Source organism: Camellia sinensis, chromosome 7 (genome assembly GCF_055761805.1).
Source record: "Camellia sinensis isolate YWXY chromosome 7, ASM5576180v1, whole genome shotgun sequence".
NCBI lineage: Eukaryota > Viridiplantae > Streptophyta > Magnoliopsida > Ericales > Theaceae > Camellia > Camellia sinensis.
The window spans coordinates 159,116,124-159,143,192 of record NC_138967.1 but is presented as its reverse complement, the minus strand read 5'-3'; the positions used below and the strand labels follow the sequence as shown (position 1 = coordinate 159,143,192).

The 27,069-nt window shown below is 32.5% G+C and overlaps 1 protein-coding gene and 1 long non-coding RNA gene across 5 annotated transcripts; both read left to right on the top strand.

The window, feature by feature from the left end:
* The first annotated feature begins 8,769 nt into the window (after positions 1–8,769).
* On the top strand, positions 8,770–26,754 carry LOC114283438 (uncharacterized). 4 transcript variants are annotated; one of them, XM_028226250.2, is made up of 5 exons: positions 8,770–9,183; positions 9,926–10,517; positions 12,811–13,080; positions 15,425–15,573; positions 15,695–15,801. In XM_028226250.2, the coding sequence occupies exons 2-5, from the start codon at positions 9,928–9,930 to the stop codon at positions 15,697–15,699; spliced, it is 1,014 nt and encodes a 337-aa protein (XP_028082051.2). In that variant the 5' UTR covers positions 8,770–9,183; positions 9,926–9,927; the 3' UTR covers positions 15,700–15,801. The 4 variants fall into 4 exon arrangements, with proteins under 4 accessions (XP_028082051.2, XP_028082049.2, XP_028082053.2 ...); XM_028226248.2 differs by having other exon boundaries at positions 15,425–15,801; XM_028226252.2 differs by lacking the exons at positions 15,425–15,573; positions 15,695–15,801 and adding an exon at positions 26,435–26,754 and having other exon boundaries at positions 8,771–9,183.
* On the top strand, positions 16,418–17,393 carry LOC145795405 (uncharacterized). Its single transcript, XR_014336321.1, has 2 exons — positions 16,418–16,751; positions 16,873–17,393. It is a non-coding gene; the product is annotated as an uncharacterized LOC145795405 (long non-coding RNA).
* Positions 26,755–27,069: the final 315 nt, after the last annotated feature.

Genomic DNA, 27,069 nt, shown 5'->3' with positions numbered 1-27,069 from the left:
GGCTTTAACTTAATGTGTTTTCAAAAAAATTGGAAGGTGTTTAAAGAAGATGTGATGCTGTTCATGAAAGAGTTCCACAGTTTGGGTAGATTGGCTTTTGGAATGAACAGCTCCTTCATCACTTTAATTCCAAAGAAGGTCAATGTAGTCAATCTCAATGACTATAGGCCAATAAGCTTAATTGGATCAATGTACAAGATTTTGTCTAAGGTTCTAGCTAGTAGACTCAAACTAGTTATGCTAGAAGTAATAAGTGAAACCTAATTAGCTTTTTTGGGTGGAAGAAATATCTTGGATGGGATTTTGATCGCAAATGAAATTGTGGACGGGTGGAAGAAAGCCAAGAAGAAGGGGCTGCTGCTTAAACTTGATTTTGAAAAAGCTTATGATTCCATCAACTAGGGTTTTTTGTTTTCCATGTTGTCCAATTTTGGCTTTGGCTCTAAATGGATTAATTAGATGAAGGAGTGTATCTCAAATGCTAGAATCTCAGTACTCATGAATGGGTCACCAACCAAAGAGTTTAGTCCACAAAAAGGCCTTAGACAGGGTGATCCATTATCACCTTTCATGTTTAATTTGGCTGCAGAAGGGTTAAGTATTCTATTGTTTAGAGCAAGGAAGATGGGACAGATAAAAGGGGTACATATTGGAGTTAATGGGGTGGTCGTTTCACATCTACAATTTGCTAATGATTCATTACTTTTATGTGAAGCTGATATGGAGGAGGTAATGAATCTTAAAAGAATCTTAAGGTGCTTTGAAATGATCTCAGGACTTAAGATTAATTTCCATAAGAGTGTGGTATATGGGGTTGGAATTTCAATCAATACTCTGAAGGAACTTGCTTCAGTGCTTAATTGTACAACTCAAAACTTACCATTGAAATTTCTGGGTTTACCATTGGGTGCCTCTCCAAGTAGAAAGAAATCTTGGCAACCTGTTATTAACAAGATCAAAGCCAGACTTGCTGGGTGGAAATGGAGGCTCTTATCCTTTGCTGGCAGGTTGACTCTAATCAAATCAGTGCTATCTAGTTTGCCAATGTATTATCTTTCTCTCTTTAGGATGCCAGAAGGAGTTGCTAAGGAAATTGATAGATTACAAGCAACTTTCTTATGGGGAGGCACAGAATTGAAAAAAAAGATTCATCTAGTGCATTGGAAGGAGGTGACCAAGAGCATTAATCAAGGTGGGTTAGGTATAAGGAGAATTAGAGAGGTAAATGCTTGCTTATTAATGAAGTGGTGGTGGAGATTTGCTAATGAAGATGAGGCCTTATGAAAAAGGTGATTTGTCATAAGTATAAATTTGAAGATGGAGCATGGCTTCCAAATCAAGCATTTGGCATAAGATGGTCTAAGATATAGGGTGATGTCCTAGCAGTGGCAGAGCATAGTTACACTCTTTTACAATTTTTTGTTAATAATTTTCAAATTAAAGTGGGTAATGGGAGTAGAGTGAGATTTTGGCATGATAAATGGTGGTATTTGTCTTAAAGAAGCTTTCCCTAGACTTTTTTTCACTCTCAGCAGAGAAGAATGGATCTCTCAAGCTTTTTTCACTCTGGGTTGTGGGATTTATGTTTAAGAAGGCCTTTGCGGCAATAAGAGGATGAGGAGGTATCCAGGCTCACTGAAATGTTAAGAGTAGCTCTTATGTTATGTTTGGGGGGAAAAAAAAAACCAAAGCTAGCTTGTAAACCATGTTAGTTCTTTGTTGCTTCTTTATATAGGCACTGTGAAGTGGGTTTTCGTGCAGTTATGAGACTTGTAGACTGGTGTGGATTAATTATCTCCCACCCAAAGTTTAATTTCTTGGGTGCTTAGCTTGGAAACATAAGATCAAAACTACTATTTTCCTCCAAAGGATTGGAGTGCTGGGTGAGGAAGTCTCAACTGTGTGTATTTTCTGTAAATTAGAGGCAGAATCTGTTTCACATGTCCTCAATTCTTGTCCTCTAATGTGGAAGGTGTCGTCTGGTTTAGTGCAGTGGTGGGAATTAGTATGGGCTGTGCCTGGATCTGTTGAATGTTTGTTGCATTGGTGGACTGGCACCTGTCTCATTAAAGCTAAAAGGAGGATATGGCATGCTATTCCTCTGGTTGCCCTTTGGTGTTCAACCAGCTATGGAGGCGCTTAAGGAGTCAATTATTATCAGGTTAGGTATTTGGCTGAAAGCTTCTTCTAAGGATTGCTAGTTTTCTATTAATGATTTTCTTTATAACATCAAACAGATTAGAGTTTGTTTAGGCGGTCGGGTTTGATGCGATGCACAACGTTAAAGATCTGGCTTGAGTGTATTTGTAGCAGCAGCAATGCCTTGGTTTATAATCTGCTTTCTTCTGGTGAGTAGCAGCAGCAGCATGTGTTGATCTGGAATCTATGTATGAGAGTGTTCTCTGATGTCTGTGTATATGGATGAGAGAGACCTGAGCAGGGTTGCTAATGTGATGGTTCCTTGGTTGCTCAGCTTGGTCTGTTCAACTCTAGTTCTGGTTTGGTCTGTTGGTATATTTGCTTTTTTCGTTATGTTGGCTGTTATATAGGTCTGTGATGGACTCAGGAGTGTTATGCTGTTGGTGTGTCTAGTTTGGGGACTCAGCTAGAACCAGCATTGGTATGGTGGCTGAATGTTAGGATGGGCTTGCTCGGCTGAGTTGTTGATGTTGTTGTGGTGTTTGGTTGGTTTCCTTGTTGGTTTCTCACCAACTCTGGGGGTGCTAACAAATGATATGAGGGGCTTTTTGGTGACAACCTTGTTGGGATAATTTAACTCATTGTGATACTTTTGCACTTCCCTTTTTTTTTTATTGTTGGAATTTGTTTTGTACTTTGTTCTTGTTTCTTTCATCAATAAAGTTTCTTCCTTGCCGATAGATAATAATAATAAAAAAAAAAACTTGAAATTATATATTATAAAATCTATTGAAAACAAACATGGGCAAATTATTTATCTCACTAATTTGTTGAATTACTAACACTAATTCCATGTATTATTAAGCTCCTCATTATTTAGGCTAAGTTTGGGATGTTCAAAAAAAGTCAAAAAGTCAGAAAGTCACTATCCTATTTAAGTCACATCATCTTATATAAGTCATATCACCTCTCTACCACATCACTTCAAACCCAACCCATATTTCATAAAAAGTCAAAAAATACACTTATTTAGCACATCCCAAACAACCCCTTATTATGCAAATAGTTTAGTTTTAGAAATTATGATTTGAGTGTGCAGTTGTGATTTGAGTGTGAAGTTGTGAATTGAGTTTTGAAAATAGAAAATTTATTTGGTTATGATTTTTGAAAAAGTTTTTGTATTTTGAATTTTGAAAAGAGTTTTGAGTTATATTTTGAGTTTTGAGTTTTTGAATTTTGAGTGGTATTTTGAAATTTTTTGTATTTATTTTTTAAAAATATTTAAGAAAATTTTATTTTTTATTCTAAAGATTTAATTTTTATTTAAATATTTTTTAATTTTAAAAATTTTATTTAATTTTGTAAATATTTTAATTTTTTAATATTTTAAACTCAAAACACAATTCCACACTTAAATCGTAACCAAACACATAACTCAAAACTCAATTCAAAAACTATTTTCGAAACTCATAACCAAATACATAATTCAAAACTCATAATCAAACTCTTTTCAAAACTCTTTTCTAAGTGCTATTAAAAAAAAATTCAATTTTTTTTTAATTTTTTTTTTTCATTTAACCAAACACAAAACTCATAACTCAAAACACAACTCTACACTCAAATCATAATTCTAAAAATAATTTTAAAAAAAATAAAAAAATATTTTTTTGAATTTTTTTTAAATAGAATTTAAAAAAAAGGTTTAGTTTTGAGTTTTGAAAAAAGTTTTGAATTATATGTTTGGTTATGAGTTTTGAAAATAATTTTTGAATTAAATTTTGAATAATTTTAAATTATTTGTTTGATAATGAATTAAAAAAAAAAATTTAAATTTTTAAACTGAAATCACAATTTCAAAAGGGAGCCAAAGGCAGCCTTTGCAATGAAAGCTAACTTTCATGAACTTTCGTAGAACTTGCTTAATTAATGGTCAAAAATTAGCCGTGAAGAATTTGTTGTTGCGTGTTCAAATTGTTTTCTGTCAGTTCACATTGTCAAGGCGTCTTTTTTGTTTTTTTAATTAACAATGCTACAAATTAAAAAAATTATTTAGAAAAAAAAAATCAGTAATTTATAATTATTATGTGCTCACATTTCTACGACTTTAAATTTACACTAAATATTCATTTTTGAGGGATACATTGTCATATACATAGCATTTTTTTTTTTAGTAAGGTGAAAATTCAATGAGGCTTTTTATTTTCCTATATTTTTTATGTTGCAAAATTCAATAATTTTTTCCCCTTGCTGAGATAAAAAATTACTAATTTTAATTCATTTAAGTTTTAGTCAATCTTAAGTAGAATTTTATTATTATAATTTCAGAAAATTACTTTTTGATAACAATATGAGCAGCCTACGTATTTAGGAAATGATATAGGCCTTTTATATAACTTAATACATCAATTGATTTTTTTTAAAAACAAATTGACAAGTGTAAATTACAAATACACCCCCTGAGGTTTAATTAAAATACAAATCGCACCCTGTGATTTTGAAAATTACATTCCACTCCCCGATGTTTCTAATTTCATAACAAATCGCCCCTTTTATTAATAAATTATCAAGTCAATTAATATTTTTTAATGAAGTTAGAATATGTTTTAATTAATAATTTAGGTAATTTTATTATTGTATAGGAGAGCAATTGTAAATTTCATTTTTTTTGTTAATTTTGTTAAATAAAAAATACTAAGAAGGAGGTATTTGTAATTTTTCAAACCATATGAGGCAATATATACTTTAAACAAACCTCAAGAAGTATATTTTTAATTTACCAAATTGATAATCATACTCGTTAAGCCAACTAATAATTATATACAAAAACATACCCAGCACTCACAAGTCTTTGTGATTCCGAAACTTTTACAGATGTCCTGACATTTTCCCAGCTAACAATATAACAATTGTTCACCCAATGTATGTATACAAGTCATAACAATGTGAAGCTCTCTCTATTTTTATTTTAATTTTTTTAATCAGCAAAGAAAACTTTTTATTAAAACATGAAATTTAAAGGTACAAGGAAAAAAACACATTAAGAGAGATTCGAAGAGTAAAAACTCACTCTCCTACTACTGCTACTCGCGTCTTTACAACCAACCCCTTAGCCTCACGATTTTATATTTTAAAAGACAAATAAAACAACAATTCAAACTCTTGAGCCCCACACCTAAAACACTAATACACAAATAAAACCCACGCCTGCCTCGAAAACAAAACCCCACGCTTGACTTGAAAACCCCACGCCTGACCCGAACACCCTGCACCAATGCCAGACACTCAGGCTTCATTGCTGCCGAGAACCACCCGTGACTGCAATACCTGCTGGTTTCTCCTCCTTGACTCAACAAATTCCTTGCTCTCGACTTCAACCCCGCCGGGAATGCTACTAGTGCCTCCTCTGTTGCTGTTGCATCCTCCTCCTATGGTTCTTCTTTAGCATCCACTGGCTTTGCCATTGGGAATGGAGCTGCTGGTGCTGTTACCACGCTTTTACCCTAAAAACCCATATTTCCATCTTAAACTTCTCCCACGGTTTTCCTCACCCAAACAACTCCCTCGGTTGATCCTCACCAACAACGCTGAGCAGTCCCCTCTTTGTAGACGCGGCACCATTCTCCTCTTAACCAAGCACAAACACCGACCACCATAGAATTGAACGAAATTCACCCCTCAAACTCCCACTTGCACAGGAGCGCTCAAATGAAGATCCTAAACAACTCTGGATCCTCCACCCCTCAAACTCCCGCTCGCAGAGAAGTGCCCGAATGAAGTTCCTGAACCAATCCACCCATGATTAACGCAACCACCCTAAACCAAAACCCATGGCCAAAGCTGAACACCATGGCCGAAGCACCACTTCCACCGAACCTCTTCATTCGAGAAAAAAACCCACCAAAACCACTTATCGAAGCTTCCAAAAACACCAAAACCCACAGAGTGAAGACCCACCAAGCTTATAGACCGCCGGATAAAGATAGATTTAAAACCACCCAAGGAACACTTAGCTAAAAATCCCAAAGAATACCTGTGAAAACAAGCATCCTATACAAAGACGAAAGGACTTAAACAGCATCCTAAGCAAATCTAGAGATTAGATCTGAAAAGGAAAAAACGGAAAACAAATGGGGGCTCAAGATTATTAGGAGAAAAAACATGAACACAGGAAGAAAAACTAGGCCAGCCAACCGCCATGGTTAAAGGCGGCGGCCGACTGGCCAGCGGTGAGGCCCGTGATGATGGTTTTTTAGAGAGAGAGTTTTAGAGAGAGAGTTAAGGTGAAGATGTGTAAGCTCTCTCTATGCAAGACTTGTGCTGCAGGATCATCTAATGCTTAAGTCGTTACTACATATTATTTTGTAATTTATTTAAGTTTGGTTTATATAATTTAAAAGTCTCTCTCAGGATCGGAACTAAGATTTTATTACTGGAAGGATAAAAGAAAATATATATATATATATATTTCAATACATACACAAATACACGCGTATATGTACAATATGATAAATAAATTATACATACAGAAAAAAATAAAAAAAATAAAAACCATAGATGCAATTTCTAATAGGATGAAGAAGTATTTTTTGGTGTAAAATAGAAAGAGAATGCAAGATAAGAGAAGAATAAGATATGTATTTTTTTTTTTTTGGAGGCTATTGTATGTATAAAATGCTATATATATATATATATATATATTTAAAAGTATTATGGCAAACTGGAGGTCATGGCCTCCCACAATTTTCTCCTAATTTTGTCTGTGGTCTCTCTACTCTTTGCTGATTGATTTTGAGTTGAGTGTCTCCGATATATTTAACATTTCCTATATATTTTCCTGCAAAGAAGATGATATCTATACAAAATGAAGTCTTAATTATTAATTTTTGGTTTCAAAATCAAGAATTGACAACCATCTAAAAGTAAAAAATAAAAAATAAAAAATAAAGAATTTACACATATTTTATATTAATTTTTTTTTGGGGGTATATTTTTTCTACTTCTATATCAATACTTTTCCCATAAATAGCACATGTTATTTGGTGGCCTTACTCTCCCGTAAGTATCTCATTATCTCGCAAAACATAATGCAAAATTGATGAATCCCTCTATTGTTTTATTTATTTACTTATTTTATCAGCAATAAGTCTCATTATTCAAACCAGTAAGTATAAAATTGGGGTACATGTACTTATCCCAGATCCACTAAATAATTTTTAGGTAAATTATATTTAGTAACTATGCACTTTCACCAAATTTTCATTTTGATTTTTTCATTTTTAATAGTAACAGTTAATCTCCTATAGTTTAAATCCAATTACAATTTCACCCATTCATTCATCTAACCTTAGTAAGACTAACAAAAATTTTAAATTGAGAGATTAAAGTGAGACTTTGATAAAAATGAAAAGACTAAAATAATATTGTAATAAAAGTATAAGAGTGATGAACTAATGAAAAAATGTCACATGTGTTTCAGATGACAACTTCCATTAACCTTATTAACGGCAGATAGATGGAGTGAAAACATTGTAACTTGACTTAAAGTATAAGAGACTAATTGTTACAATTGAAAGTAAATAGATTAAAGTGAGATTTTGATGAAAATATATGAGTGCCAAGTGTAATGGGCCAAATATATATATATATATATCCACAAGAGGTTTCTCCTCTTCTTCTTCTTCCGTCTCTTTTTTTTTTTAATCAAAAATCCAAAAAAATATAAGTGCCCATAATTTGAGATTTTGGATTCTCAATAAAACAAATATATGCACAAATATGTGGAAATATCCTCGATACATTTTATCAATAAATTTTTCTCTTTTGCTGATAAATAACCAAAAAAAAAAAAAAAAAGTGTAATGGGCCCATAATTTTCATAAGTGATGGAGCCAGAAAATTAAATCAGATGGGCACTTATTAATAACAACATCGAAAATTTTTACAAAAATATTTTATATAAATTTTTACGATTGACTTCAAAAAAAATTGAAAAAATAATATTATTTGGAACTAGTATATCATGGAGAATACAAAAAAAAGTCATGGATATAAGTTTTAAAATAAATTATATAATGATACAGTAATTTTTTTATACAAAATTTGAGTAAAAATTCAATATAATAGTCATATCACGTCATCATTGACATGTGATATCATTAACTAATAATAAAAAAATACATGGATGATGAACCTCACATGTCAAATGTAATTAACAATTCAATAAATTTCGTATCTTCATAGTAAGAGTAATTATGTTCACATGTCAATAATGATAGACATTATTGTTATATTGACATTTTTTCATAAAATTTTCTTAATAATATAGTTTCTTATAGTCTGTTCTTTTTTAATTAAAACAACCATTATTGTTCTCATAATTTTAAAGAAAAATGCTTGGTGACCCAAATTTGTGTGGCCCGAATGACTTGAATGTGTCAAAACGACGTCGTTTTGAGTGTTTCGAGCCATTCGAGCCAAGAAAATTAGGGCCACCTAGCATTGTTGAATTTTAAAAATATCATTAACATTTCACTCCAAATAATATTTTTTTAAATTTTGTTATTTAAAATATTTTCTTTATTTTTGCAAAAAAAAAGTCCAAAACCGGGGGCGCGTGACCCACTGGTCTCTCTATACCTCCGTCCCTCATTTTCATTATAAGTCGGTGTTCATTCGTTCATTCATTCATTTATTCATTTTCTCTTTGTCTCTCTCTCTCTCATTTGTTGTTGATAGTTGATACACTAGAATTTTTTTTCCAATTTTTTCTACTCAAATCCCCAAACTTGATACTTCCGTTTTTTTTACTTGTATCAAATCTTCTATTTTCCATGAATGTGGTTATTTATTTATGTGTTGATTTGTCTCCCCCAATAGCTTATCTGAATAGATGAAATATTCAATCCTGCTGTGCCCACCCAAGGACCAAAAAACACAAAATATTGGTCTCTTGAATGCAGATGCAGTAAGGTTTCGTTGCTGACAACGTTTCCTTATCATAAAATCTTGGTGATTTCCATTCAGGCTTAAAAACCTTTATTGCAGGTGATTTTAGTGTACCCAAAACCCCCCAATATTTTTATTTTTAGTTTTTTTTTGAAATTCAATATGATTTCACACATCAGATTCCTTTGGGTTTGGCATGGTGATTTTTTTTTTTTGGCTGCCAAGATTTTGGTTGGGATATGTTTTCCTTAGCCATGATGCTTTATTCATGGTATTTTTTTTTTTTTGATTGGCAAAATAAACAGAACTTTATTGATAACGATGAAAGGAACAAGATGTATACACAAAAACATCTAAATATCAATAAAAAGAGGAGGGTGCACAAAACATCACAATGGATTAGATCATCCCAACTTTGTTGACACCAAAAAACCCATTCTATCATATGCTAAGCACCTCCAAAGAATGCAAACAACCAATCTACGGGTTTATTTATGTTTTTTGTTTATGTTTTTCGTTTTGTTTCTATGTTTTGGATTGGTTTCTCGCTAATCTGTGGGTTTAGTGCTAACAGATGATTGTGTTTCCTCCTTGGTGCCAACCTAGTTGGGATTGTGGAGTGTTAGATGTGATGTTTTTTACACTTATGTAATTTATGTATATTGTTGTTTGTTTTTGCTCATCTCATCAATAAAGTTTTCTTTTCTTTGTTGATAAAAAAAAAAAAAAAAACAAGAAAGCAAACAACTAAAACAGAAAACAAATAACACCTCAACAACCATTCCAAAAGCACAAAAACCCATGGCATTTTTTTGATGTAATCTTTGCTTGTACCTTGTAGGTATGAATTCAACCTCAAATGGCCAATCATCAATTTCTGATGATGGGGAGCCAGTTCCGCAAACCCAACTACCAGCACCCCCACAACAACCACCTGTTCCCACGAACACAGACGCAATAACTGGTGACACTCAAGACCAGCCTCGCACTCGGACTGGGACTCAGACGCCGCCTCGGACTCCAGCTCGGGTTAAGCGTCAATCTTGGTCTCGGATTCTAAGTGGCGGCGACAGCTTAGTTAAGCTGGCGAAGCCGCTCCTAGCCGCGAATTTCGGTGCAGTCATATCTCTGGTGACTTCCAGATTAGACGGATCGCGGTTTCACTATTTGAGTTCAAAGCTAGCAGATGCAAAATCATTTGATACTGTTGTGGCTTGTTTTGCAATTGGTTTCACTTGTAATATGCATGTGATCTTGTTGCAAAAGGATTCGCCAATCGCTGCAAGAATAGGGGGGTATGCTGGCGCGTTGTCGTCCGTCATTGGATTCTTGACCATGATACGAATACTTCTACCTCCTGCCCTCTTGTGGATTGTTTGGTCTGCTGCTGTTTCTATCTTCCTATCATTTCTCTATAACCTTGCAAACAACTGGTAACTTTTTATTTAGTTATTTATTTATTTATTTTGTCAGATTTGAGTAGATCTACATTAGATCCGGTTAGATCTAAATAAAAAATAGTTGTCGGAGTACAGTCCTCTCTCTATATTCGTCTCTCTTCTTCGATCTCTTATTTTTTTTTACATTTTCTTTGTTTTATACTTCTCTTTTTTCTGTTCTAATGGAGAAATTTTTTAAGTTTTGAGCAAGTTGTTTTCGAGTTTTAGTTACAGGCGATGAAAACTATAAAATTTTGCAGTTTCAAATTTTTTTGATGCTGTGTAGATTTACATCAGATCTAAGTAGATCTACAGTAAATCCGGCTAGATCTAAATAAAAAATAGTTACTGGAGTACAATCCTCTCTCTATATTCACCTCTCTTCTTCGATCTCTTTTTTTTTTTTTCTTTTTTTTATATATACTTCTCTTTTTTTGTTCTAATGGAGAAAATTTTTAAGTTCTGAACAAGTTATTTTCAAGTTTTAGTTACAAGCGGTGAGAACTGTAAAATTTTTCAGTTTTAAATTTTTTTGGTACTGGAATGAATCATGGTATAAAATTGTAAAATTTTATAGTTTTATAACATGTTTTTCAATTTGATTAATAAGAATAAATACTTAATAGATTTTTACTTTGAAACTGTAATATTTACAGTTTCAAAACTTACTTTTCAGTTTGATCAATATTTGAGATTATTTGCTTAAACCTTACAAAAATTGAAAAATAGCATATGTTTTTTCAATTGTTGCTATTTTTTGTCGTTCTAGTTTTTTTCTTTTAGTTTATCAATATTTAGCACATGTTGCTATATTTTTTCACTCTAATTTCTCTGTTTATTTTTTTTTCCGGCAATATTCTGGATATTCCGGTGAGTCTCCAATGATGTTCTTAACGTTCCGTGAACGTTCTGAACATTCCGGCGACTTCCATTAACGGTCCTAACACTCCGGCAAACTTCCAACGATACTCCGGCGAACTTCCCGGCGATACTCCGGCGACTTTCCGATGATGTTGAATATTCCGACGAGTCTCCGGTGACCGTTTGATGGAAGTTTGACGGTAGTAAAATGTCACAGCATCTGTAAATTGAAAAAAAAAAAAAAAAAAGATTTTTTGATAACAATTATAAATATATAGGACTTATTGGTGTAAGTGTTTTGTTTGGGGATTAGATAGATCTTGAACTTTGTATATGAGACTTATTGGTAAGTTCCTCTTTTTTAAATGCGCCTAAGAAATAAATATTTGTCAAAATTTTGAAAAAAAATTAACTAAAAATGAAAAAATTAAGATATAAAGAAAACACTTCAAGAATAGGAACTTATGTTATACATCATGTCATACATCTAAACTATCCTAATAGGCTCGGATAAATCTACTTATACATCTAAACTAATCCAATAGGCTCGGACAAATCTACTTGTAGATTTCTAAAAAGATATAGACGAAAAGTAAATTTATAATCTGCATTTTAAAGTTATAAATGAAAAGTTATGACACTTCTGTTCAATATTTATATTTGTTTTCATTTTTTTTGGGTCGAATTGTAGACTGTTGTTCTTTCATTATATTTATTTATTTATTTATGTTGATATGTTGATGTGGGACTTCAACTCTATGGTAGGTTTACTCTATTTTTATTTTATTTTTTTCTCCGGATTGTAAAGCACACTAACACGTGTTTTTGTATGATAAATCTGAATTTGCGAGCATTTTTTTTATGCTTTTCTATGGTATTTAAGGCTTGAATTCTTGTTTTATTCTTTTAAAAATGGATTTGAGGCTTGAATTTGGTCAGCAATATTTTACAAACTACTTTATCTTTTAGTGGTAAGTTAACGTCGTATTATACATCATGAAATTCATTTTATATTTATTTATTAATTTATTTGTTTTTGACCTTGCAAATCGCTCTGTTTTGTGTTGTTGGACTTCTAAATTTGTATTCGTAGGCTATGGTTATCTAGTCAAAAGCAATTCTCCTCATGTAAAGTGTCAGATCCCAATTGAAAAAATAAAAATAAAAATATAATAATTGAATTAGGAAATGCTTAATTTTATAAAACTTTCTAAGAAATGCATTGACTCAAAATTTCCTTATAACTACATAAATATTCAATCCAATTTAAAGGATTATTTTTTATTTAAACAGTTTTTTTTTTTTTTTTTAATATATATAAAACTTTCTAAGAAATGCACTGACCAATGTGCTTGTCCAAACAAATGAAACAACGAATTTTTTACTTAGGTACTAATTATAGGTTTTTGAATTGTGAATTGTGAAGGGTTGATACAGAAGATGAGAACGTTGATACTGAAGGCCAGAACGTTGATACTGAAGGTCAGAACGTTTTGTTCTATTGGGGGGGAGAGATTGTGTCTGATCACGAAGGTGTGTCTTACAACTGCCATGCGAAGAAGTTGTGTAAGGTGGAAAAGGGGACAACATTGCGCCAGTTGAAGGCGATGATCAAGCCCGAGATGGCCCTGAATGAAGAAAACGTGCAACTGAAGTTCAACTATAGGATCCCACGTCAGCAGTCCTCCGGATTGAGGTATGCGTTGGCACCAATCAACAACGATAAAACTTTGAATTTGGTCTTGGATGAACCCAAAAGATTATCGTCAATATTGACTTTGGAATTTTATGTGCACAGTGAGTAGTGAACTCAAGAATTTTTTCCAACTACTCTTTGATTATATTGATGTCCTTTAGAATTTTCATAATTTCAGGATTCTCTCTCTTGTTGATGTTAATCATGTTAGAAAACTTAACCAAGGGGCTGTTAGCATGTGTGATTAGCACTTTGGCCATTCAGTCTCTCTTTCACTCTTAAAAATAGAATTGAGAGGTAAATCTTATATACTTGCAAGGAGAGAGAGAGTGACTTCTTTTATTAGTCAATTGAATATATATCTAGATTTTTATTATATTTGAGTAACAAGTCCTCTAATATAGAACACCTGAAAAAGCAATCTTTTTTTAATGTTTTTATTTTTAGTATTTTTTTTTCAAACTTATGTCAATTTTTTTACTTTTCTTGTCCGTCTTATGTAAATGAATCTAAAAAATAAGTTTTTTTTTGAAAAATTCCAACAAAATTTGACAAAATCCAAAATAAACCCCCCCCCCCAAAAAAAAGTCTAATATATATATATTTTTTTGTGCTTATTTTTGTCTTTGTTGGATTTATTTTGGATTTTTTAAAATTTTAAAAAAAATTTCGGTTCGTCTCGTTGAGCTAAATCTAAAAGCCTAAAACTTTTTAAGTTTTTTTTTTTTTTAATTTTACTAAAGACAAAAATAAGCCCAAAAAAAAGACGCCAAATAAAGAAGCCCCAAACACCCACTAATAAATGAAATAATCCGATAGTTCCTTTCATATGATATCAAATGATTGTCACTATTGCGAAGTTAGTCATCATAAACTCTCTTAATCATGAAAAGTTATTTAGTGTTATTAGGTGGTATTTCAAGAGTCTTGTGATTGATAGAGAAGATAAAGTCCACGATTGTGTGTTAGGTCACAAGGGAACAACAAGGGCCATAACATTTGGTGATGATGGGAGTATTGTCAAGTGGTGTCCCTGGATCACCTAATAAAATTTCCTTTATAACCCATGCTTTCTGCAATGACAAAAAGTTATCACTAATTGTAAGAATGGTTCCACCTCCAAAAATTTTAAAAACTTCTTATACTATACTAATATTTAACAATATGATTTCAAAATTAGAATATTCCACACCCTATAATCATAGTAGTTCGCACTACGAAATTATAAAGTTTCGCACATGTAATGAAAATTTAAAAATAATTTTCAATTTAAATTTTATCTAACATTGATCCCTTATGCTTGTTATCTGGTTATTTGTTATATTTGTTTATTACTTAGAATTTTTTGTATTATTACATTTGCCTTTATTTGTTGCCATTCTTGTTTTCTAACCACATGTCATTTATGATTTTTTTCCCCCCATAAATTATACTTTAATTTGCTTACACCCCTTATTTTACCCTCATTCTTGTTTCTTCATTTTTTGAAAATAAGAATATTGTCACGTTTGACAGGACACTCTTAAAAATGAGCTTAGAAAATTATTGAAACATCTTTTTATTCATAAATTGATTGGTCTTGTGCTGATTTTTACTTGTTTTAACTATGCATAGTAATGCACATTTGCAACTATGAAATTAGTCAAGACTAAACTGCGTAATAGGATTAAAAATGATTTGATCACATTTATTGAAAATGATATATATTAAGGTTTTGATGTCGATCATATCATACATATATATGTAGTAGACTGAGACATACAATAAGTTAGTGTAGACAAAAAAAAATTGTTCATTTATTTATTTTTACATGATTATGTTGGCAAAAATGTTTAATTAATAGTAATATAATTTACTTTTTTTTATTGTTGATAAAAATTAATATTATTTTTATTTTTTTATTATTTACTTTTTGTTTGCACTTGAGAATGAATTTTGAATCCATCCCAAATTATAAATGTCCAATATTGGTCATTAAATGTGCGACGATTTAGTGACAATAAAAAAGTTGAAGCTCAAAAGCTGGTGAAAATGGGATGAAAATGGTCAAATGAGTTAGGAGTGAATTTTCCTAAAATGAAGCTTGTTACTTGGAATGTCTGAGGGATGGTTAGCAGAGTGGAAAGTAATATCATCAAAAACATTTTAAGTCAAGGAAGTTGGTTTCTACAAATGGTCGACATTGTTGATTTCTCAGAATTGAAGATCGAAGTCTTCGTCATCTTCTTCAGAAAACTTTAACACAAATCTGAGTCATTGATAACCAATGCAAGAACATCTCAACATGAAAGAGGAATTGACAAATGCAAAGAGGAGATTCTCAGATGCTTTGAATGGATTTCAGGTTTAAAGATCAACTTTCGAGAAACTCGGTTACCCGGAGTTGGATTATCAGAGTTATTCATGAAAGAGGCAGTTCAAGAAACCATCTCTTATATCTTGGAACGCTTTTGGGAGAAGACTTAAAAACCGGGCTACCTATTGTTGAGAAAGGTAGAATTACTTCGATTAAATCAAAATTATTGGACTTGCCCATATATTACATGTCTTGATTCAGAATTCCAACAAAGTATGACAAAGGCTCTTGAGAAAATTTGAAAAATGTTTTTTGAAGGGTGACAGTGAAGATGAAGGAAATTACATCATTTTAAGATGGAGCTTTGTGACTACAAAAATAAATAAATAAATAAAATATTGGTGGAGGTTTGGAGTGGAAAGAAATTATGTGTGGAAAAGTATAGGATTACCCAAATGGTTGTTTGGTTTCATGACTTTCAGATCAGTGGAAATTGTCCAAGGTATGGAAAGCCAATTCTCTCCTTAGATCGCCTCGTTTTTGAAATTTTGGAATGTCTTGCTAGGAGGGTTATCAATTGAGGTTGGCTGTGGTTCTTCGACAAAGCTTTGGAATGATGTTTGGGTAGAGGGGAAAGCTCATAAGGAGGTACTTCTGAGGTTCTTCTGCCTTGTGGATATACAGATCAAAATCATGGTGAGTGATTTTTTCGAAAATGATCATACAGTGATTTTTTTTGGATGGCTAGATTTAATTCTACAGAAGTTGTGGGTACAATAATCATTTGGATGGCTAGATTTGCACTTGAGAATGAATTTTGAATCCATCCCAAATTATAAATGTCCAATATTGGTCATTAAATGTGCGACGATTTAGTGACAATAAAAAAGTTGAAGCTCAAAAGCTGGTGAAAATGGGATGAAAATGGTCAAATGAGTTAGGAGTGAATTTTCCTAAAATGAAGCTTGTTACTTGGAATGTCTGAGGGATGGTTAGCAGAGTGGAAAGTAATATCATCAAAAACATTTTAAGTCAAGGAAGTTGGTTTCTACAAATTGTCGACATTGTTGATTTCTCAGAATTGAAGATCGAAGTCTTCGTCATCTTCTTCAGAAAACTTTAACACAAATCTGAGTCATTGATAACGAATGCAAGAACATCTCAACATGAAAGAGGAATTGACAAATGCAAAGAGGAGATCCTGAGATGCTTTGAATGGATTTCGGGTTTAAAGATCAACTTTCGAGAAACTCGGTTACCCGGAGTTGGATTATCAGAGTTATTCATGAAAGAGGCAGTTCAAGAAACCATCTCTTATATCTTGGAACGCTTTTGGGAGAAGACTTAAAAACCGGGCTACCTATTGTTGAGAAAGGTAGAATTACTTCGATTAAATCAAAATTATTGGACTTGCCCATATATTACATGTCTTGATTCAGAATTCCAACAAAGTATCACAAAGGCTCTTGAGAAAATTTGAAAAATGTTTTTTTAAGGGTGACAGTGAAGATGAAGGAAATTACATCATTTTAAGATGGAGCTTTGTGACTACAAAAATAAATAAATAAATAAATAAAATATTGGTGGAGGTTTGGAGTGGAAAGAAATTATGTGTGGAAAAGTATAGGATTACCCAAATGGTTGTTTGGTTTCATGACTGTTCAGATCTGTGGAAATTGTCCAAGGTATGGAAAGCCAATTCTCTCCTTAGATCGCCTCGTTTTTGAAATTTTGGAATGTCTTGCTAGGAGGGTTATCAATTAAGGTTGGCTGTGTGGTTCTTCGACAAAGCTTTGGAATGATGTTTGGGTAGAGGGGAAAGCTCATAAGGAGGTACTTCTGAGGTTCTTCTGCCTTGTGGATATACAGATCAAAATCATGGTGAGTGATTTTTTCGAAAATGATCATACAGTGATTTTTTTTGGATGGCTAGATTTAATTCTACAGAAGTTGTGGGTACAATAATCATTTCAGCTTTCAGCTCCCAAACCTCTACCTCACCCCCCCCCCCCCCCCCCCCCCCCCAAAAAAAAAAAAAAAAAAAAAAAAAAAAAAAAATCATCATTCTAGAGGTTCCGGAGTCAATCATGGAATCTTTGGCCTATTAGGAGCCACTAAGTAACTTGGAAGGAATTTACTACCGAGTCCTTATGAGGGAGAGGTCAATGGAGTCAAAGCTGTGAGTAGGACTCTCATTTGGAATGACATTATTCTATATCCGGTGTGGATAGGATTACAAACAAGTTGAGTTACTACTAAGTGGTAAGCTGTTTAAGTATAGCTTGAAAACTTAACGGGTTTCTAAGCGTGCGACTTATTTACATAATTTTTTTTTAAAATGTGTTGAAATTTGACTTGTTTACATTACGAGCCAGTCTAAAATAAGATTTTAGCAAATCGAACTCAAGAAAATTAAATGGTCAGTTCTTGTTTCCTCAGAAGGTCTGGTGCCATACTGGTTTGAAAAATTGAAAGTTGGAGAAAATTATTTGGGAGGCAATCTTCTATGCAACATTATGGACTTTAGAGAAAAGTAGGAATGACAAAGCATTTATATGGTAGCATTTGGGTAAAAGGCTTACAATTAATCAGTGAATGACATAAAATAGTTACTGTCCTTTTCAAGATGCGTCAAAAATATGCCCTTCAAAAATTTTAAAATCTATATCTAAAGCTTAATAAAAAATAAAAAATAAAATCCTCTTTATCCAATTACCCCATGAATAAAGAAAAAAAAAATCATCTAAAGAGCCAATAAAATAAAATCACTTTACATGAATCTTGTTTTGTAACGCCCTCAAAATAATACATAAAACCTAACAATCTTGACACGCACAGATATAAAAGAAATAAACATCTTTCCATTAACTAAAATATTCATTACAAAAGTATTACATATTGACAACAAAAGTAAATACCCTACGGGCTTACAACTTTCCAAGCCAACATTTGGTTACAAGAAAAGAGTACTAACTCAAATACATATTAAGCCTTTGGCTTGAATTTACATGTAATACATCAAAAGATAACAAAATCACAAAAGAGTCTTCAACTCCCAGAACCGTCAAAACTATGATTTTGGAGGTGGCATATCACCTGGACCTAAAAATGATGTCCCATATAGGGTAAGCCACAGTCCAGTAGAGATATACTAAACCAAATATGAACAATGACTAAATAATGGCATTTGACAAAAGGTTAACACATATAAACCAATGTATATCACAATACAATTCCATGACTATCCTGTCAATGTTACAATCCATTTTCCTTTACTCATCAAATCATTTCATAAATGTGGCTCAAAACCTGACCCGATAATTTAAACGAGATTACATCTCATATTCATAGTACATCCATTTCAATTGGGATAATAACTCATATTAAACACTTCTTACTTCACAAATGGATACACATAATTACTGTATCAATCTCAAACAAAACACTTCTATACTTCATATATGATATACAGATTTGCTATATCAACCCTTCAATAGATACACATATTTGCTGTATCAGTGGAGTACATCCCCTATCTCCTCCCAAACATTGTCCGGTTTAGGAGTCCATCCCCCATCTTCCCCTAAACCGTAGAGTACATCCCTTATCTCCTCCCACACAACACAATGTATATAAACACATATCATATACAAGGTCAATCAATACATAAATTTGATGTATTATTCCAACTGCCATACTCGATGACACATTCAATCGATTAGTTTTAGTTCGCCTAATCATCATGCATTGTCTACAACATTCAAGACTATCTTCCACCGATAGCCCAAAGTAGTTATTTCTAAACAGAAAATAAATGCATAAACAGATATAATATCAACATTTTCATAGATGAGTGATAAATTAATCCAACTACACCATTTAATCTCATAATTTCCCAATTTCATTATTCTCAACTCAATTTCTCATTTCCCCAAAATTAATTATACAAATTAATTTATCATTATAATTAAGGCATTTTCCCAAATCCTCAATATTAACCCTAAGGTTCATTTTCATCAATAATACCACAATAATTCCATCTTCTCAATGTTTCACATAGATATGGGTTAAAAGAAAAATTAATATTTTGCCAAAATAATAATATCTACCACTACCATTATATAAATGTATTATCTATGGTTAGTTATAATTTACATTTATATTTTTGAAATATATAAATAGCATATTTTTATATTATTTAACATATAAATATATATATATATAATATATTTATTTTATTATTTAAATAAATATTAAACGACTCAACTAATGAGTCGAGTTTTGATATGTTTGAACCTATTTATTAATATTTTTAATGAGCTCAAGCTCGAGTTCAAACACAATAAAATTTAATAAACCGAATTCAAATAAATCTTTATTGAGCCAAACTCAAATCTGTTCACAAATAACTTTGTTCATTTATAACCCTAACATAAACCATAATTACCCAAATTTGTCTATATATCTAAGTAACCCCTACCATCAAAGATAATAGATGAAAATTTGGGGAAGATATATGGGCAGGTATACAAAGGGAACCACATAAACATTAGTAAACTGATACATGACTAGACACCGTAATAAACAAGCTAAAACAACCACTGAGACCGATCAAATTTGTTAACTTCCCCCACTAGCTCCCAGTTCTCGTCCAAATAAAACCTGGAGTCAAATAAACATCTCGCACCTCACAGTCGTGAGATCCATAGCCACTCACAAAGCAATGACAAAGGAAAACATATACCCCATGAACGATCTGTTGGGGATTCTGGATCCCGCCCAAGACCTCTCAGAAATTATACCAAGTAAAAAAATAAACACACACCCAAAGAGACACCATATTTAACGTAGTTCTGCCTCAATGCCTACGTCTACGAGAAAGAAAACAATAATCACTATCAGAATGGAAAGATTACAGAAAGATAATGGAAGAGGAGATACTCTTACTCAACTTAACATACTCCCATGTCTTCCTCTCTCACACTGAGAGAGGTGGTATCTCTGTTACATCTCTCACTCTCTCTTTTTTGCTCTGTTTTTCTCACACTAACCTCTCCCCCTCACTTCTCTATTTATACACAAAGATGTGTGTGTGTGTGTGTGTGCGAGAGAGAGAGAGAGAGAGAGAGAGAGAGATAAAGAGAAACCCACCAAAATTTTCATCTCTTTTTGGTGGAAATCAAAAATGGCAGAAGGAAGAGCTTGGCTATACACATGACCAACTCGTTCTTTCTTTACTTTCAGTGGAGCTGATCACCTGCTTCCTCCTACTCCTTGACTTGCAGACTTCAACAATTTCTCTATGCAATGGAAGTCCTTGTACGCCTTCTTCCTTAACTCTCCTTTGCTGCTTTCACATGGAGGGAGAATGAAGAAAGTGGATCACCCTTTTTACATGGGGTGACCTCACAACAAGATCTTGATACAGTGTCACATAAAGCTCGCAGAGTCAAATACCATAATTAACAGTCTTAGAGAGTATAGCAAAAGCAAAAACCACCGCAACAATAGTCATAGCCAAAGTCAAACCCACCATGAAATCAACACCACATCCCTCAGTCCCTTCCGTGATTGATCACAAAACCTCAATCCCTACGACAATGTCTTCCTCACTCCATTTTGGGAGTGACTTAAAAACAAAATCAAGATGGGTCACATGAAGACAAGAGGCAACCAGAAAATCGATAGATTCTCATCTCGCAATCTCTAACTCGGTAGATCATTAAACCACGATACCCCATAGCAATGACCCCTAAATCACTCTTGGCGGAGATGGCTGAAGAACAACCTCATATAGAGTCACGTGAGGATCACATAATCAATCATCATGAATAACCCGCTAGAAACGGCGTACCATTGCACAATGGCCCAATCAAAATGTGGGGCCATAACAAAATCTCAACTTATCTCTCAAATAATATAAAAGGGAAATGTTTGGGACGCCCTTTGGGGATGAACCCCATACCCCCGAAGTGATCCTGGCCCTCCATGTATGTGTGGGGCCTACTCATGTATATATGGGGTCCACATCATGAGTGGTCCAGATTTATGGGGTTCTTGTGGAGGTGGCGGTCTTAATCATTACTCTAATATAAATATTTAGCCCAATTGGAGAGCCCAAAAGCTTAACAAAATCTGACTCATATATCGGCACTGTGGGCCATGGACTGACCCAATAAGCACTAGCATTAGCCAAAACCCATGGGTCAAACCCACATAACCATTTACCAAAAAAATTAAAAATTTCCCTCCCAGCTCCAAGTGATTACCTGCACTAGGAAAATTCTATCAAACAAAAAAGTAGTTTTGAGGTATGGTACATGAATACATATCCACCATTAGATTTGGATAAGGTGTTATCTTAATTATTGATGAGTAAATAATTAATATTTAGTTAGAAAACCAAGGTAGATCCCCACAAATAATGTAGTTTTGAATATTTTTAATAAAATATTTATAAAATTAGTTTACTATTGCAGCATGACACACTTATTATTTACTATGGTACTTACTATTGAAAATGACACCTTTAAGACATTATTGGTTTAAAAGGTAACAAGTAATATTTCAAAATTTGTGCTAAACTAATAACATATTATATTGGCTACTTCCACTCTACATTTTGTATATATTTTTTAATTATTTTTTAACATGACTACTTTCACTCCACATTTTATTTTTATTTTTTTTAAATATTGGTTTTTTTTATTTTTGATTTTTTGAGACACACTATAAAGTGTAAGAAATAAAATGTATAGTGTTATTTTATTTAAGAAAGTTAGGAATAAATTTATAATCAAATTTTATAAATATCAAAATAAATAAAATAAAGTTAGTTTACCACTTACAATATTTTGTGACTCAACTTACCACTTATTAGTTTACCACTTAGTAAGTAAAGTATCAACGAGTAGTAAGTAGAGTATCATTAAATAGAAAATAAGGTTTAATTTAGTAGTAAATGAACTGTAATGAAATATTAAGTGGAAAATTATTGAACAATAAGTAAAGTCTAAAGAAATTGTAAAAGGAAACTCATTAAATAGTAAGTACGATTTAATTAAATAGTAAGTGAAATCTAGTGAAATAATAAGTGGAGTCTCATTAACTTATTGTAATATCACTTACCATTTGGTTTGATCTAATTAATTTTATTATACTTACCACAAATGGGCATAACAACACCGTTTACGAATTATAACCATTGCATGATAAGGCCTCTAGTGAAGTAATAAGTGAAAACTCATTGAGTAATAAGTGAAATCAAAATTGAGTAGTAAGTGAAGTGTAATGAAATAGTAAGTGAAAGTTGATTGAGTAATAAGTGGAAACTCATTTAGTAGTAAGTGGAGTGTGGTGAAGTAGTAAATGGAAGCTCATTGAGTAGTAATTGAAGTATAATGAAATAGTAAATAGAAACTTATTAAGTAGTAAGTGGAGTTTCAAGTGAAATAGTAAGTGAAACCAAAATTGAGTAATAAGTGAAGTGTAATAAAATAACAAGTGAAAGCTGATTGAGTAGCAAGTAGAGTGCTAGTAAGTGAGATTTATTTTAGTGTAAGAAAAATGATAAGTGGAGTCACATTAAATAGTAAGTATGGTTGAATGAAATGGCAAGGCAAGAATAATAAAGTAGTAAGTGGAGTCTATTTGAATGATAGTAAGTGAGGTTTATTTGAGTGATAAATCAAGTCTAAAGATGTGGTAAGTGAGGTTTATTTTAGTGGTAGTCGGTAATAAGTAGGGTTTAAAATGTGGTAAGTGTAGTCACATCGACTAGTAAGTATGGTTGAATGAAATGATAAGCAAAAGTAATGAAGTAGTAAATGAAATCTAATATAATAGTAAGTACAATTTAATGAAATGGGAAAAGACCTAAATTGGAAGAGGTAAAAAACAACAGACCCTATCCATTAAATGACCGAGTACTTACCATTTATAAACACAATACTTACCATACGTTTTGATTTTATTTACCATACTTTTTTATGCTACTTGCCACTTATAGCGATTCTGGTTTAGACCCATTGATGTTTTGGATTCGGGTTCCATTGTCATACATGGTTGTTCATGTCTAGTTTATCCTTATTCCTCATTAAGTTTGGTTGTTGGAGTGCCTTGGTTGCATTTAGAACAGCTTGGTAGCTTGATTTTCAAAACAGTTGTGGCCCAAAATTTTGACTCTTCGTTCGAGCAAAACTTCTTGCCCTCGAGCGGTCTTTGTGAATTCTCAGTACTTTTGCAGGCTTGCAAAGGTACTGGAATGTAGTGTTCTTCGCTCGAGCGAGACTTCATGCACTCGAGTTGTGTTGGCTCGAGCGATCCTTCTTGAGCTCGAGCGGCGATCTTATGTCTGCAAAACTTCTAAAAGATGGTATTCTTTGCTCGAGCAAAGCTTCTTGCGCTCAAGCGGTCCAACTTATTGTGTCTGGTCACTCGAGCGACATTTCTTGCACTCTGGCGATCTGCACGTATATTAGTTCTTAAAAAGCCACTTTTGAGTCATTTTTTCATCTCTCTCTCTCTCTCTCTCTAAACATTTCAAAATCCTAAGTTAAGACTCTCTCTCTCTAAAACTCACATTCTATCTACAAATATACTTAGATCCATTGATTTTTTCACCCTAGTCTCTTTGATGAAAAGGTAGAGCACCTCTGGAGCTCTTTTTTGATCGGAACAAAGTTGGGTTTCGGGGTTGTTGGAGTCTCTTCACTCTTTCTCAAATATTCTAAGCTTGAGGTAAAGATTTTTCGCACTTTCTTATGATTTTTAACTTAGTTAGGAGTATTTGTCTTTATAAAACAACATTGTGAAAAAGGAGAATTTTAAACATTCTAGGGTTTTGGTTTGAAATCAAAGGAGGGGTTTTCAAATGGTTTATTGGAAATAATTGTGGAATGGTATTTATTGTTGAGATATGATGGAATAATGGTTTTTACCTTTGGAAATGGTTTATAGAGAAAAAAGGGGTTTTTGCCCTAGAAATCTCAAATGTTGATTTTGAAATGATAAATGGAGTTGATGTTAGAAATGTGGAATTGGGTTAATATTGATGAGGATGGTGGAGTTGGATATGTATATATGACTCACATCTTAAAATTTGAAAAATTTATCTTTATGGAAATTTATTTATCTATTTAGAGACATCTGTATTGGGATCTTGGTGGAGGATAGTTATGATTGTTGTAGAAATTACATGGAAATTAGGAGAATTGAAATTATTTTCTCATTGCATTTTTTAGACTTATTTATTTTGATGATTTATTTAATTATGTTTTAATTTATTTGAAAAAGAAAAATAGAATCCAAAATTTATTTTGATAATTTATTTAATTATATTTTAATCAAAATTTATTTTGATGATTTATTTGAAAGACAAAAATAGAATCAAAATTTATTTTAATGATTTATTTGAAAGAAAAAAATAGAATCAAAATTTATTTTGTCCCATTATGTCTCACCTAAACCTTTATCTTAAATATTGTTAAAATGTATTTAATATTTGATTAAATCAGTAGTTCAAACAGCCCAAAATAAAAGTTCAAACAGCCTAGCACAGCGGCAAGCCAAAAGGTTCAAAAGGTTCAAGTAGAAGATATTCAAATTAGTAATGATGGAAGTACAACGGTTATAAACGACTATAAAGGTTCAAAAAGCCAAAAGTTCAAAAGGTTCAAGTGGAAGATATTCAAATTTGTAATGATGGAGTGGAAGATATTCAAATTGGTAATGATGGAAGTACAATGGTTATAAACAGCTATAAATTCAAATTGGTAATGATGGAAGTACAACGGCTATAAATGGCTATAAATGTCTATAAATTCAAATGACTACAACGGCTATAAACGGCTATAATTTTCACTTTATATACCAAAGCCTCTAATGTAAACAAGTTACAAAAAAACCTGAAAATATTCTTTGATCTATAACCACTCACATCTATTCTCAAAAATTATACATTGAGCCTTATAGCATTAAGCTCATCTTTCCTGTGTGAGATTTACAGAAAAATCAAAGTTTCATTTTTGTATATTCATCTTTGAGAGATATTTATTGTAAACTTTCTTTAAAAGCAAAAATACCATTTTATCTTGTAAACGTGTTGCAAACATTGTGTTCTTGAAATCTTGAGAGTGGTTGTAAATCACCTAAGATTTGCTAGGGTTTGGGCTTGTGAAGTCTATGTAAAATCCGTGGAGGATTGCTCTATTTGTAAAGAGGTTGCTAGCACTCCTGTGACGCTAGAAGATAGTGGAAAATCTCAAGTGAAGCTTAAGGAGTGGATGTAGGCTTGGTTGAAGCCGAACCACTATAAATCTGTTTGTCTCCTCTTCCCTAATCTCTTTACTTTCCTACTACTGCTATAGCTATCTAATATTTATGTGTTAATCATTTGATTTATCCTGTATGTTAGTTATACTTCATTGTTAGTTTGCTTGATTATTTTCTGCCAAATTCATCGTTGTGCTTGTTAATAATTTGTCGTACTAGTAGTTAATTTTAGTGGGATATTATTAATTTTAATTTGTAAAAACCTAATTCACCCCCCTCTTAGGTTGCTTTTTGGGTAACAGCATTGAACATTGTTGCATATTTAACACTTTTGAAAATGTATATTGTTTTGAGAAAATGGGGTGAATTTGGGAAGGAGGTGTTGTTACTTCAGAATAAGTTGGCCTATGTGTCCATGGTGAAAGTCCTAAAAATCACGCGTATACATGGATGCCAATCCCACGGACGAAATTTCAATGAAATGGCAAGAGTATTGCTTGAATAGTCTACGCTTATATGAGTGTCGGTTTATGGTTTCCTATAGACGAAATTTTCGTAAAAGATTGTAATTGTCATGGGACTCTCGGAGTTATGATTCGCTGCCCTATTTTCTGTTGTAAAGGAAGTGTTTTCATGAATTGGAGTATAATCCTGGCATTGCATGGTTTTGGGAAGAGATATAAAATGTTTTGGCACTAGCACAAGCATTGCATATACATTCAGCTTATGGCTTTGTTAAGATTCATACACTGTGTTGTAGTATCTCTATTGGGTTTTGGCTCACAGGTGCTGATGATATGCCTCCACCAAGGACATGACTTGGGAGGAACTTGGAGCTGGAGGCTTCTTTTTTTTAAATGTTGTATTTATTTATTTTTTGTATAAGCCAAGGGTTTTAACTGTATTGAACTTTGACTCACTTTGTTGTAACCAAGTATCGTCTTGGAAAGTTACAGCTATTAAGGCATCAATTATCTGTATAGTCTTTCATTTCATTTCTATTATATGGGACATATGCTGTAGATTCAGGATGTAGGTTTATGAATGTATATCGCATGTCACCTTTTTGTATATCAAACTCTGATTAATGAAGGCTTATTATTTCATTTGTGCTGTTATTTATTAACTACCATGGTATGAGTTATGGTTACACCCCTCGTTCTGAACTTACTACTTAATATAAAACAACTCACTACTCATTTTAAACTTACTACTCAAGTTTAATGGACTAGTAAGCGGGATTTTATTAATTCATTTTGATTCTACTTACCACGCATTGTGACTTTACTTACCACTTAATATTTCATTATATTTACAATTTTGTATTTTACTATTTGTTACTAATCTACTTGCCACTTCTTGTAAACACACAACTTTATCAATAAAATAACTTAGTATTGTATAACTCAAAATTAATTTAA

Bases quoted from the DNA above. Each gene is read 5' to 3' on its own strand.
- LOC114283438 (XM_028226248.2), top strand. From the start codon at position 9,928: ATGAATTCAACCTCAAATGGCCAATCATCAATTTCTGATGATGGGGAG. The intron at 10,518-12,810 runs GTAACTTTTTAT...TGAATTGTGAAG, and splicing joins TATAACCTTGCAAACAACTG to GGTTGATACAGAAGATGAGA. The intron at 13,081-15,424 runs GTATGCGTTGGC...AATGGATTTCAG, and splicing joins CAGCAGTCCTCCGGATTGAG to GTTTAAAGATCAACTTTCGA.